Source organism: Pelecanus crispus, chromosome Z (assembly GCF_030463565.1).
Source record: "Pelecanus crispus isolate bPelCri1 chromosome Z, bPelCri1.pri, whole genome shotgun sequence".
Classification (NCBI taxonomy): Eukaryota; Metazoa; Chordata; class Aves; order Pelecaniformes; family Pelecanidae; genus Pelecanus; species Pelecanus crispus.
Genome location: NC_134676.1, coordinates 4,578,241 through 4,590,056, shown reverse-complemented (window position 1 = coordinate 4,590,056; position 11,816 = coordinate 4,578,241). Strand labels below are relative to the sequence as shown.

General features: G+C 42.2%; 1 protein-coding gene across 2 annotated transcripts in view; it reads left to right on the top strand.

The window, feature by feature from the left end:
• Positions 1–914: 914 nt before the first annotated feature.
• KATNAL2 (katanin catalytic subunit A1 like 2) overlaps positions 915–11,816 on the top strand; it is a 33,620-nt gene continuing 22,718 nt past the window's right edge. Inside the window, exons 1-5 of one of the 2 annotated variants that reach the window (XM_075726258.1) lie at positions 915–965; positions 8,102–8,172; positions 8,565–8,731; positions 11,059–11,098; positions 11,508–11,631. In XM_075726258.1, the coding sequence (XP_075582373.1) occupies positions 915–965; positions 8,102–8,172; positions 8,565–8,731; positions 11,059–11,098; positions 11,508–11,631 (453 nt within the window). Of the gene's footprint in view, positions 966–8,101; positions 8,173–8,564; positions 8,732–11,055; positions 11,099–11,507; positions 11,632–11,816 lie in introns of both variants that reach the window. The other variant, XM_075726257.1, reaches the window with a different exon arrangement.

Below are 11,816 nucleotides of genomic sequence, written 5' to 3'. Positions count from 1 at the left end.
GCTGTTGGTCTCCAATGGATTTGGGGAGAGCTTGCAGCTGCCCAGCTGGGAAGCACTCGTACCAGAAGACAGGGTGTTTCCAATAGATCGCTCTTCTTCATTTTGACCATTGCTGTCCTGCTTCGTGCCCTGTTGTGGCAGTCACCAAAGAAGCCTTTTGCGTGCTCTAACTTTCCTTTCATGTATTTTCCGGGATTTTTTTTTTTTTTTTAATGTTCTCCTCCAGCTGGACTGAAGCTGAACAGTATCCAACAGGCACAACTCACCCCACCAATAATTCACATCCTGAACCCAGCACTCAGGCAGCCGAGTTTTAGCAACAGCTTTTGGGTGCTCTGAAGAGTGCCCTCCTCACAGCCCTGCATTCCCTCAGCGCCAGCACGCTGGCAGCCTCCATTTTAAAGCCCACCGCCATCCTTGATGCAAGGGGCAGACCGCACTCTGCTTCTCCTCGGGCGCACCTCGCCTGTCTGGGTGAGCTGGACATGTTTAACAGCGGGCTGTGCTAGGCAGGGCTGGTTTGGTTTGGTTTGGTCTGGTTTAGTTTGGTCTAGACCGCCGCCGGCCCCTCAGCTCAAAACCCCCCTCACAGCCCGACTACTCTGCCGCTCTGCTCAGGTGAGCCTAGCGGCGATTGGCCGGCACTACTACCAGTCCCGCCTCCCCTCCCCACCGTGATTGGTCCATCTTTTAAACAGCCACGCCCTACTCCCTCGTGACTGGGCAATTCTTCGGGCAATCTTTCACCCTTCGGCGTCCGATTGGCTGCGTGAGGCCGGTAGGGCGGGCCTCTCCCTCAGGGCGCCCGCTGGCCTCCGCGGGGCGCGGGGCCGGGCGCTGCCGGGTGCTGGCTGTGACTTTCCCCGCGAGTTGAGCCCGCCCGCGGCCCGGCCCGCTGCCCGCCCCCCGCCCCGATGGAGCTCTCCTGCCAAACGCTGAGAGCCACCTACCAGGCGAGGGAAGCGGTAAGAACCGGCCGGCCGCGCGTCTCCGTTGCTATGGAACTCGCGGGCCACTTCTGCGCAGGCGCGGGGCAGCGGCGCCCAGTGCGCAGGCGCGGGGCCATGGCGGCCGGGGCGGGCCGGTGGTGTGTGGGGAGGGCCGAGGCGGGAGGCCCTCGGGGGCAGCGGCGTGACGGCGGTTCTGGCTCTCCTTAAGCGTGGGGGCTTCCTACGGCCCCCCCTTTTCGTTTCCCGTCCCTTTGCAGGAGTTCAGTGCCGCTTGTCCTGCCGGCTCCTCAGGGCCCTTGCTCTCCTCAGCCCTGTCCGTTATGCTCATGGCAGGAGCAGATACAGCGACAGGGGACAAGGCCGTATTCCTTCCTCTCTCAGCTCCCTTTTCAATAAGCCAGGGCTGTACAGTCCCACCGTGTCTCCGTCCCACGGGTGGGTCGAGCTCCAGGAAAGCCCGGAAGGAGCAAGGTTTTGTGAAATTTCTTAACCTGTTCTTTTGCTTCCATCTGCTGGTCAGATTCAACTGGAGTAAGGCTGTAGGGCTGCACTGCAGGACTGCTACAAACCTTTCCAACAAAGGTCTTGGGTGCTGTGCACAAATCCCTGTTCCCGCTCTGCGTGAATAAGGCAGGATTGCTCACAAAAGGATAGTTTTGGGAGGGTTTCTGAGATTTGAGTTTTAGGTTATGTCAGCCTCTTAGATGAGTAGGTTATATGTTTACCTAGGAATGGGAGCCTCCAGCACAGTATTTCCAAGCCCCTAAAGTGGATTCGGATCCCAGCAACTGAGAATGGTGCCCTAAGGTGTGGTATTGAAACAGTGTTAATGTGCAGAAGGAAGATGGCAGAAAAAGGGGTGTAACTTGTAACCTCACCAATGGGGATTTGGGTGGCCCTGGTCCCAAAGATGGTTTTGACTACTAAATGCAGAAACATTTTTGGGAATAGGACCTGGAGCTCAAGAGCTCTTCCGCCTGAGCTGTACTACTGGGTTTGGGTTGGTTTGCTTTGTAAGCTGATGTCTCTAGCCTTTTGGCAGATGGATGTGAAGATCGGATTTTATATTTTGGGTGCAGAGTAGAAGGAGGTGTTCATATTCTGCAGAGGGACAGAAGTTTGGAGCCCACTTCGTTTAAGCCAGTCAGTGATTAAGGAATGACCTGAAGCTGCCAAGAGGATTTTTTTGATTCTTGCTCTATGGTTCTTGAGTTCTGTGGAGGGAGCCTAGATACTTAATTTTGAGTTTCTGAATTCCAGTATTCCAATGCAGTATCTAAAAGTTAGGCTGCTACATCTTTAATTTGGAGCACTAAATAATTACTGGAATTCCTGGTTCCCCAGCTCTGTCCTTATCTGTATTACATTTTTCCATTAATGTGTTCTATAGAATGGAGATTATTATTATTTTCTACTAGTCCGGGGAAAAGTGTTTCAAAAAATAAATTCCTATATACATATAAATTTCTATATGCATTACAATTCTATGGCTGTTCACAGCTACCCAGTGTAGTCTTACAATCAAAGAAATTTGTTTTGTGAGACAAATTTGCAAATTTGTACAAATGAATGGGAGAATTAATGCTTATTAATTAATTTGTAAATTCAGCGTCCTTTATTTGTGTTGTTTAATAATTCGCCATACTTTGTGTCCATTCATTTTTATGTATTCATAACACATATCACTTCAAATTAGTGAAGTCTTGGCAGTGTAAAACCTGGCTTTGGCAATGTGCCTGTTAAAAGAGAGAGATAATAGTGGTCTGTGAGTGGCTGGTAGCATCGGAGCATGAATTAATGAAAGCATGTAACTATTGCAATGGGGGGAGAAATCGGAAGGTTTTTGTTTTCAGTGCACCAAACTTGAATTGTAAAATGTCTCTTAGATTTTAAACGTAACACCTCTCAAATGCATCCTAGTGTTGCTACTAGCCATAACTTCTGTGGTGAACTTGCTTGTATGTCCTTAATTATGAAAGCTATTTGTAATCCTTCCTGAGAAACTTTGCCAACTCCATTGTTTGCAGCAGGCTTGTATAATTTGGAGGAGAGAAGAGAGTAAAGAAGCGCCTTTTCTTTGTGCTGGGAAATTCTATTTGATGGCAGCCAAGTTATACATTGTTTAAAACTCACCATTTCCCTTCTCTGCTTGTGTTTCTCGAAAAATACCGTCAGCAAGCCAAACAGTAATTGAACATCAGCCTTCTAAAAAGCCTGGCAAGGCTGCAAGTATAACACGCAAAGGGCTAGGGGAGAGGGAAAGCTGTGAGGATGCGGGGTGGTGGAAGGAGAAAGAAAACGGGGCATGTCCCTCATGCCTCAATTACTCTCTGTATCCTGGCACTTGGTGCCAGCTTGATCTTGAGGAACCCCGTACTTGGGGCAGCCGTCCTGGGATCCCAAAGGAAAAAGAGGGAAGGGACACTGCGTGCGTATTACGATAAGATCTTTTCCTGTGTGATTACAGAGCTTGCCTCTTGTCTGAATTCCTGATCACAGATCGCTCTGAACTCGCCTCATTGACTGCCTCAGCTGAATGTACGAGGGCACAGTATTGCAGCAGTATAGTTGTTATTTCCAAGCTTCTCAGACCCTGACTTACTCTGCAACTTTTTTCTTCATGCTATCCAATATATTCATGCAGAAATATAGGGTCAAATGATAATGAAACATTATGGGGTTAAATTAATCTTTTAGTAGGTCCATTAATTTGGTGGAATTACACAGGAGACTAGTTGATTCCTAATGTAAATGCATTTTAGTAAAAGGTATGGAAATGACTAACGAACAATTGTGTTTAAAGATGCATGACTCTTACAGAGTTTAATTTTAAACAGCTGCAAAGAAAGGAATACGTACCACTTTTGTTAAGCTAGAAATAAATAAAATACACTATAAGTGTTGGAGCTAATTAGTTAAGTGCTCAACTATTTAGTTTTTAAAACAAGATCACGCTTAAGTGCCTTAAGCTTTTATTAATTGCATGGACCCCAAAATCCCCTATAGTAATTGAAAATTTAATTACATACATTTTTTGTTCTTTTAAGAATGGAAGCTTATTAAACTTTAAACACTTAAACATCTATTGAAATACCAGTGGCTATAAACAACATGCAATTCTAAATACTAATTAAACAGGAAGGCTAAATCACTGTAAAGCTAAACTGAATTTTAAGTAACTTTGCACTCGTAAGTACTCCTATTTTTTTTCATGCTGTATGAGATTTACCATTTCTTCTCTAAACACAGCAGATGTCCTGGGCAGTGCTACTATCTTATCTGTCTGTACTGTGGCAGACACGTTATTTTGTGGAAATATTTGCAGTGGGGGTCAGTCCCTAGAGAATAAACTGGCATTCAGGAAAGGAGACCAGCGTGGGCAGGGAGCTGTCTAAGTGGACAGCTAAAGCTACTGGTAACAGTTACATGTTGAAAGGTCCTTAGTATTTCTTTCTTTTATAGAAAGTTCACAGAACTGGGACCGGAGATATATCTCTGTTCTGTTTTCCAGATCCAATCTAATGCAATTTTTTGTCAGTTGATTGACTGATTAACAGCTTAGTTAATTTTCTTTGGACAGATGTCCGACTTCCCAAAATTAACCATTGTGGTTTGCATTCTTATTAACACAAGATAAAGACAGAATGAACCTCTCGGTCTAAACTATCTTCTGATTTTAAATGGGGCTCTTTAATGTAAAGGTTCACTTTCGCTGCTGCTTGGTCAACACCACAAGAATGTAACTGTGTTAAGGTTGAAGCGGGTTGCTCATATGTAGACACGATGTTATCCTACACTGCCCAAAGCACGTTTCTACCTAGAAGAGTATTTGAGATGCTGCCTATCACTGTATCGCTGTTTCTACTAGAACTTAAAATGCCTCTAGGGATAGCAGAAGTAACCTGGTGGGATTAACAGCAGCAGAAGATGCACCAGAATAGAAATTCTTTCCAAGGAAAGTTCCAAGCATGGATTGTGAGTCCTGTCAGTTTATCAGGCAGATGCAATTCCTCTCACACCAGAATACTACTGTAAATAATCAAACATGAAACGTTTGATGTATTTGTCTTCTGTGGCAACTGCTGTTTTTTCATACTGTGTTTAAATATTCAGAGGTAGCTGTGATCTTGCCTTTTGATATGTGGGCAAACTCAACAGTTAATTTTTCTCAGCGTAAAACAGCAGTTGCATTTAGAAGAATGTGCAGGTGGGACTCTCAGCAAGTGATGATTCCAGCTTCCTTCTTGCGCCTCCAACCCTGTTTTGGAAGATTCACGTCATCCAGAAGAAATGGTAAAAGGTCCACGATTCAAGATCTGTTTTCCAAACACCAGCACCTCAAAATAATAAGAAAGAATAGATCCTTTCATCCCAGGGTGTCAGTATTGTCTCTTTGTTCATAACAGTTCTCAGAATTGGTTCATTTCTTGTTGCAGCACCTCTCAGGAACTGATCTACCAAGCATTTACACAGCACTCTTCTTCCCTAAAATGGTTTAGAAAAATCATCTTTGTACCACCACTGAAAGGCAAACGGTATTGCAGCTTCCTTATGGACTCAGGAACAGAGCGGCTGCTTAACTTTATCAAGACAATAAAAAGTAGTAAAGGCTCGAAGTAGGGTCTAGGTTCTTCCCTTTTCCCCAGCCGGTTTCATTCTTTTCTCTAGAAAACCAGAATGAAGAGTCTACCAATCTTTTTATTAATATGTGAAATACAAATAACACTTTCACCCCGCAGGAAATGTTGTTAAAAGCAAACCCCAGCCCTTTCCTAGTTATGTCACTAGATGGCCCTGCGTCTGAAGCAAACATCCCAGAAAATACCTGCTATACTGGGAGACCTTTTGCCAGCTCTATGCAGTACTTTTTGCAGGTTGGCAAACACACAGAGAGGTATTAGTTTTAAAATAAAACAACAGCAGATTGTGCTATCTCAAATGTTTACACTAGCAGCAGAATGCTGTATGATATGTGCTGCTGTGTACAGAGCAGAGGGAGCAGATAGGTCTAATCAGATAAAGAAAAGGCATGCTAAAAGAGGTAAGTTGGTTTTGTGGTACATTGTACCACCCAAAAGCACCTTTGCTTGTAGGAATAAATGATTCTCCAGTATCTGCAGTTTACGATAATGATGCTTCCTTCCAAGAGACCAGGAAGGATAGGTTAATTGTCTTTGTGTATGGATATTCCTTTTGGGCATCTTACAGAATCATAGAATCGTTTGGGTTGGAAAAGACCTTTAAGATCATCCAGTCCAACCATTAACCTAACACTGCCAAGTCCACCACTAAACCAATTAAGGGGAGAGTAGCAATTTCAGGTTTCCTGGCTTGGTGGCTGGATTATTTATAATGAAAGTAAAAACTAGGAGTCATTAAGGTTGGAAAGGATCTCTAAGATCATCAGCCCAACCATCAACCCAACACCCCCATGCCCACTAAACCATGTCCCCAAGTGCCACGTCTGCCCATTTTGTACACACTTCCAGGGATGGGGACTCCCTCACCTCTCTGGGCAGCCTGTTCCAACACTTGACCACTCTTTCCGTGAAGAAATTTTTCCTAATATCCATCCTAAACCTCCCCTGACGCAGCTTGAGCCCATTTCCTCTCGTCCTATTGCTAACTACCTGGGAGGAGAGCCCAACACCCACCTCACTGCACTCTCCTGTCAGGCAGTTGTAGAGAGCGATGAGTTCTCCCCTCAGCCTCCTCTTCTCCAGGCTAAACAATCTTGTGCGATTTAACAACTTAAGCCTTGCTTAGTAGTAATTCTTGGGCTTGTTTGTGTGCCAGGCACTGGCAGAGGGCAGCAGAAGTCATTGCTACAGATACAGGGGCTCTGTTTCCAGTGCGAAGGGGCCAAAGGTTTGTGGGTTTGTCTCCTGCAGGTCCCTAACACTTGGGCTCGGCTTTTTCTCAGGGATGGATGCAGGCACTATTCGATTGGCGTAGAAGGGAGGGAAACTGGGGGTGGAGGTGGGAGTCTGTATATGCATTACTTTGCAATGTGATCAGGGATATATATGTGCTATGTAAGCAACATAAACTACTGCTCTTTCCCCATCCACTGAATAAGTGCCAGTCTTTCATTCTCACACAGTCCTCATAAATAATGCTGAATGTCAGCATCCTAAAAGAGAAAGGAAATAATTTATTTGCCTAAATTGGGTTTGGCCATACCTGCTTTTCCTGTGATCCCAGCTTCACATCCCAATGAGGCAGACCGAAGTCAATATGCTCATATCTACAGCCTTCTTCATAGCAACTTCTGTTATGACCCTATAATCTCAGGGTTTCTCTGCAGGCACTCAGCGTATATGGCGTTTCATCAGAGTAAGACTTTGTTCCAGTATCTTATAAGATTTCTGTTTCCAGTGTCCCTTTTGCTATACTTGATATTGTGCTTTATGCTCCCCAGATGTAGCTTCACTGAGCGATGGGCAAAGATATTTTACGCTGCCTTGTTTTTATCACTGAACCATTTGCGAATGGCTTTGGGTTCTCCAATCTGTGCAAAGAAATCTATAGGACTGACACTATATTGAAATTTCTGCTTGTTGGGACCTGACTTTGGTCACTCCTGTGTTAAAATCGGGCAAGTTTGGTGTTATCTAATTCTTCAAGTACTCTGTATTTCACTTGTGTTTATATATCAAGGTCCGTGAATTGGGAGGTGCCAACAGTCTACAGCTGGTCTCTGTAGTGTAGTTATGCAGATCTTTTCGCCATCCACCCCTTCCCCAAGCACTCAGAAAATGGGTTTCTGGAGGGCGGGACACAGCTATGCTGGAGCACAAGATTTCCTTGCACAGCTCTTGGAGACACTGTGCAACAGTCCTACCCCGAAATTCGCAGCAGCCTGAACATGTTGGAGATCCATAACCATAGTAAGGGAAGTAAATTATTTTTTCAACCTCAAAGTAATTTTCTCTTCTCTAGGAAAAGGTTTCTACCCATCCAGTAGCCCTGATAATGTGTAAGAAAAATTACATTGAAAACCACTTTCCTTCTGTTTATTAAGTGAGTTGTTTTACAGTTCTTGCATGCTGTTGTCTTAATTTGTTTGTTTCCACAGGCTACATTTAGATGCTGTTTACAGCAATAAAGAGAATATTACATTTGATCTAGTGCTCTGTCTTAATTCACAGGATGAGATGCGAACAGAAGCTCGTCGAAAAAATCTCCTCATTCTGATTTTGCATTATTTAATGGAGGAAGGGTATGTTTTTTTAAATAAAAGTGCTCTACATTTGTGGGTTTGTGTGTCTGACCTCCCATAATGTGTCCTTCTGTCCTCTGTTGGGTGGATGCACAGCATGGCCCTTTGGTTTGATGTGAGAAAGTGGTAAACTGCTATTACATATCTTGGCGGTTTACTTTGCTAAATTGTTTCAGGTTTTGGAACAAAAATGTCCTGTATAATTTAAAAATACTTTAGCGCAATCAGCAAAGGGTTTTTAAATAGAGTTTATGCTTTTATAATAAATAGAGTTGTGGACAGGCTAAAAATACCATATACTTACTCATGCTGTTGTTTGCTTTTTCTCTTAAAAATCAGAATAAGGTAATGACTCTCAGTTTTTTGATCTTTTTTTTTTTTGAAATTACCAGCTATGTCGATGCTGCAAATGCTTTGGAACAAGAAACGAAATTAAGTTTACGTGGCTTTGAAGTTTGTGACAACATTGATCTTGAGACAATTTTGATGGAATATGAAAGCTATTACTTTGTAAAATTTCAAAAGTATCCTAAAATTACTAAAAAGGTCCTGGACACTGGTAAGTGGCTATGTTCCAAAAAGAAAACTTTTGTTTCCAAGGCCTGAAATGTGTATTTGCCTGATATGCTCACTGCCGTTCCCATGCATGTCAGCTTTTAATGTTTGAACTCTCTTACAGAGCTATAGTTCTAGCACAGAGGACGTAAGAATTGAGAGAGAGGGCTTTGAGCCCTTCTGCTCTTCCTTCTCTCTTTATGTAGAGGAACAAGAAGGTGTTATTTTTCTGTCTTTTAAAAACTGCTTTGATATCGGAAAATGCCATGTAAGTGCAAAGTATTATGGCATAGATATATTCACTTTCTTCTCATGGGGAGAGAATAGTAAGTCTGTTCTATTTTGGATTTAATTTTTACATTAAAATAAACCACTTAAATGAAATATTATAACTTAGCTCATGCAAGCTAGCACTTAAAAGTTTATCACCACTAGTCCCATTAACCACTTATTTTGCACATTTTCATATACTAAAGGTAATGTGCCAAAGAAGTAATAGGTTTATTTGCTCTAAAGGACTTGAAGTATGAGGTATAAATGAATGATACAGAATAAGGCAAATCAGAATATTAGCATTCTGTTATGACCCTGAGAGCCTGAATGGTTTTGTGCTTGAGAGTCACACAAAACGTAACTCATAGAAGCCATAAGAACAACTGTATAGGAATCAGTTATGAAGAGCCTGGAGGGTACAGAAAAAACAACATCTCTCCCTACTTGTCTTGTAAGAAAAAGATAATCATCAGAGAAGGGGATGATTGGCCAGGGAACATCTCTGAGCAGTTGTCATTGTTTTATATGGCTGCCAGCAACTTTGAAATCACAGGTAAATGAAATGTTATATAAATATAATAAAATTACCTGTATAGGTGAAGTTATTTTGAAAGGTACAAAAGCTACTAGTCATTATTACGTTCACAGTGATGTAGAAGAACAGTACTAGCTGGAAGCAAGCGTTATCTGCATGAAAAAGAGATGTACGGCTAGAACCTATTGATTGGTGCTAATACAAAGAGGAGCAGCCTTGCAGGACAAAACCAAAGGGATTTGTTATGAATCAAGAAGGCAAATGTGTTACAAAGCATTTTTCATATCATTCTTAGTCAAACTGAGCGGTAGCCAAGGCTGGATCCATGAACTTAGATCCATGTGAACAATTCCCAAAAAGCCAGTAAATCTCTTAGACACTTACAAGCTCTCAGTACCTATTTTTTAGTCAGTAAAGTTACTCAGACATGGGGTACTCTGCCATTACCCAAGCCCAGAATTGCAACCATGCCAACAGGGATGTATCGACCTTTTTTCCTGAAGCCTAAAGAGCCTCCCTCTTGTATGTGTCTCTTGAGAAGCTGCTGCCTGATAGTTTGCAACCTGCATTAATTTGTGTCCACGGTCAGGTCATGGTATACGCAGACCAAACGAAATTATTAGTGTGGTTCTCCTTCCTACTAAATTCTTTGTAATACGCTCAGCAGGTCCTACAGAACCAACTCATTTCCACGCTGAATTGCAGTTTGCAGCATTGTAGATATACCCGCAGGATTACAAGTTTCACGCATGGGCTCTTGCTGCCTCTAAATACAACGTGTTCCCCAGCTCTTTCAGTGAAACAGCTGTTTGGGAAGGATTATTTTATGTCAGTGTGTGAGAATCCGGGTGCAAGAGCATTGTACGAAGAACACTGACAGGACATGTATTTTGGAACAACTAGGTACATGCTAGTATGGTACAAACTCTCGGCTTTATGAGTTCACATCTGGGCTTTGTGAGTTTGACATTTTGTAAAAAAAGCTTTTCTTTGACAGAAATTGTTTCAGATGATACGAGTACAAAAAATAACATAGTTTGATAGCCAGCATTGCAATGTGACATTTATGCTGTCTTGGTTGGTTGAACATGATAAAATAATTATTAAAAGGAGTGAGGTAAATGCTTATTTCCCAATTCAGCCATGAAGAAATTATTAGCATTAAATAAGCATTCTGTGTGATACATTAAAGTAGTTTATTGTGCTTGATCTAATTTCTGGTAGCGTCCATTTTACTGTGAGAATGATATTGGTTTTGAAATGTAAGCAAAGAAACCAAAGACTGAATGAGCCTAAACTTTAACAAGCCTGAAGCCAAACTGCTCTCTCCAATATCAGTTTGTTTTCAAAACATTTTTGTAAGCTTGCACTGTATATAATCATGCTGTTCCTGTTTATGCATTGTTATTTCCAAGGTCATTAATGTGTGTTCAAAAATATGTTTGAGGGGGGGAAAAAAATCAAGTTGCTCTTTTTTACATCCTTAATTATTTTCCATTTTGATATTAATTTTGCCACAGCAGAAAGTAAACAACAGCTGAGAGCTGGAGGAAGACCACGAAGGTAAGAGAAATGTGTGGGTTTTTTTCTGGGCAGAAAATTTTCCTATGAAAGCAATACACAGTGTGGTTAAAATAGTGTTGTGATACCACAGGAATACTAACGCCTAGGGTCATGCTGCTGACTGCGTGGTGCATTTTTCTGTATCTTTTAGAGGAAAATAGAGACTTATTTCCCAAATGGAGATGCAGACAATTTACAAAGTTTCTGCAGTGTGGGTAAGGTAGGGAGGTATGTTTGAAAGCAGTAAGCATTGAACTTGGCTGTGATTTAAACTGATGCCTTAACTTCAGTGGGAGGAAAGTTAGCCCAAACCTGCTTTATTTGAAAACTCTGCCTTTCAATCTTTTGGTATTTTGAAGGAAAAAAGAAGTTGTGAAAGCCTTTCAAGATATTATTTTTTTAATTCTAGGGCAGCAAGCTCTTCTCAGAATCTCCCAAGGCTCAAACATCAGACAGTGCAACGACCGTTGTCAAAAACTTCACCTGGGAGCACAACAGAATTTAAATCATCCGCCACGGAGAGCCCCAAACAGGTTTAAACGTGTTTTATCTTGGCAGCATTAGAGTGGAAATTCATGTGATTTTATTTTCAGAGGCTATAGGCAGCAAGAGGATGCGAGTTACACAATTATTAGTTGTGTAACTAATGGGGTTTACTAATTATGTAATTTAAGGATTATAGATGCAAGACTTAAGGAGAATATGCTTTCTGGCTGTG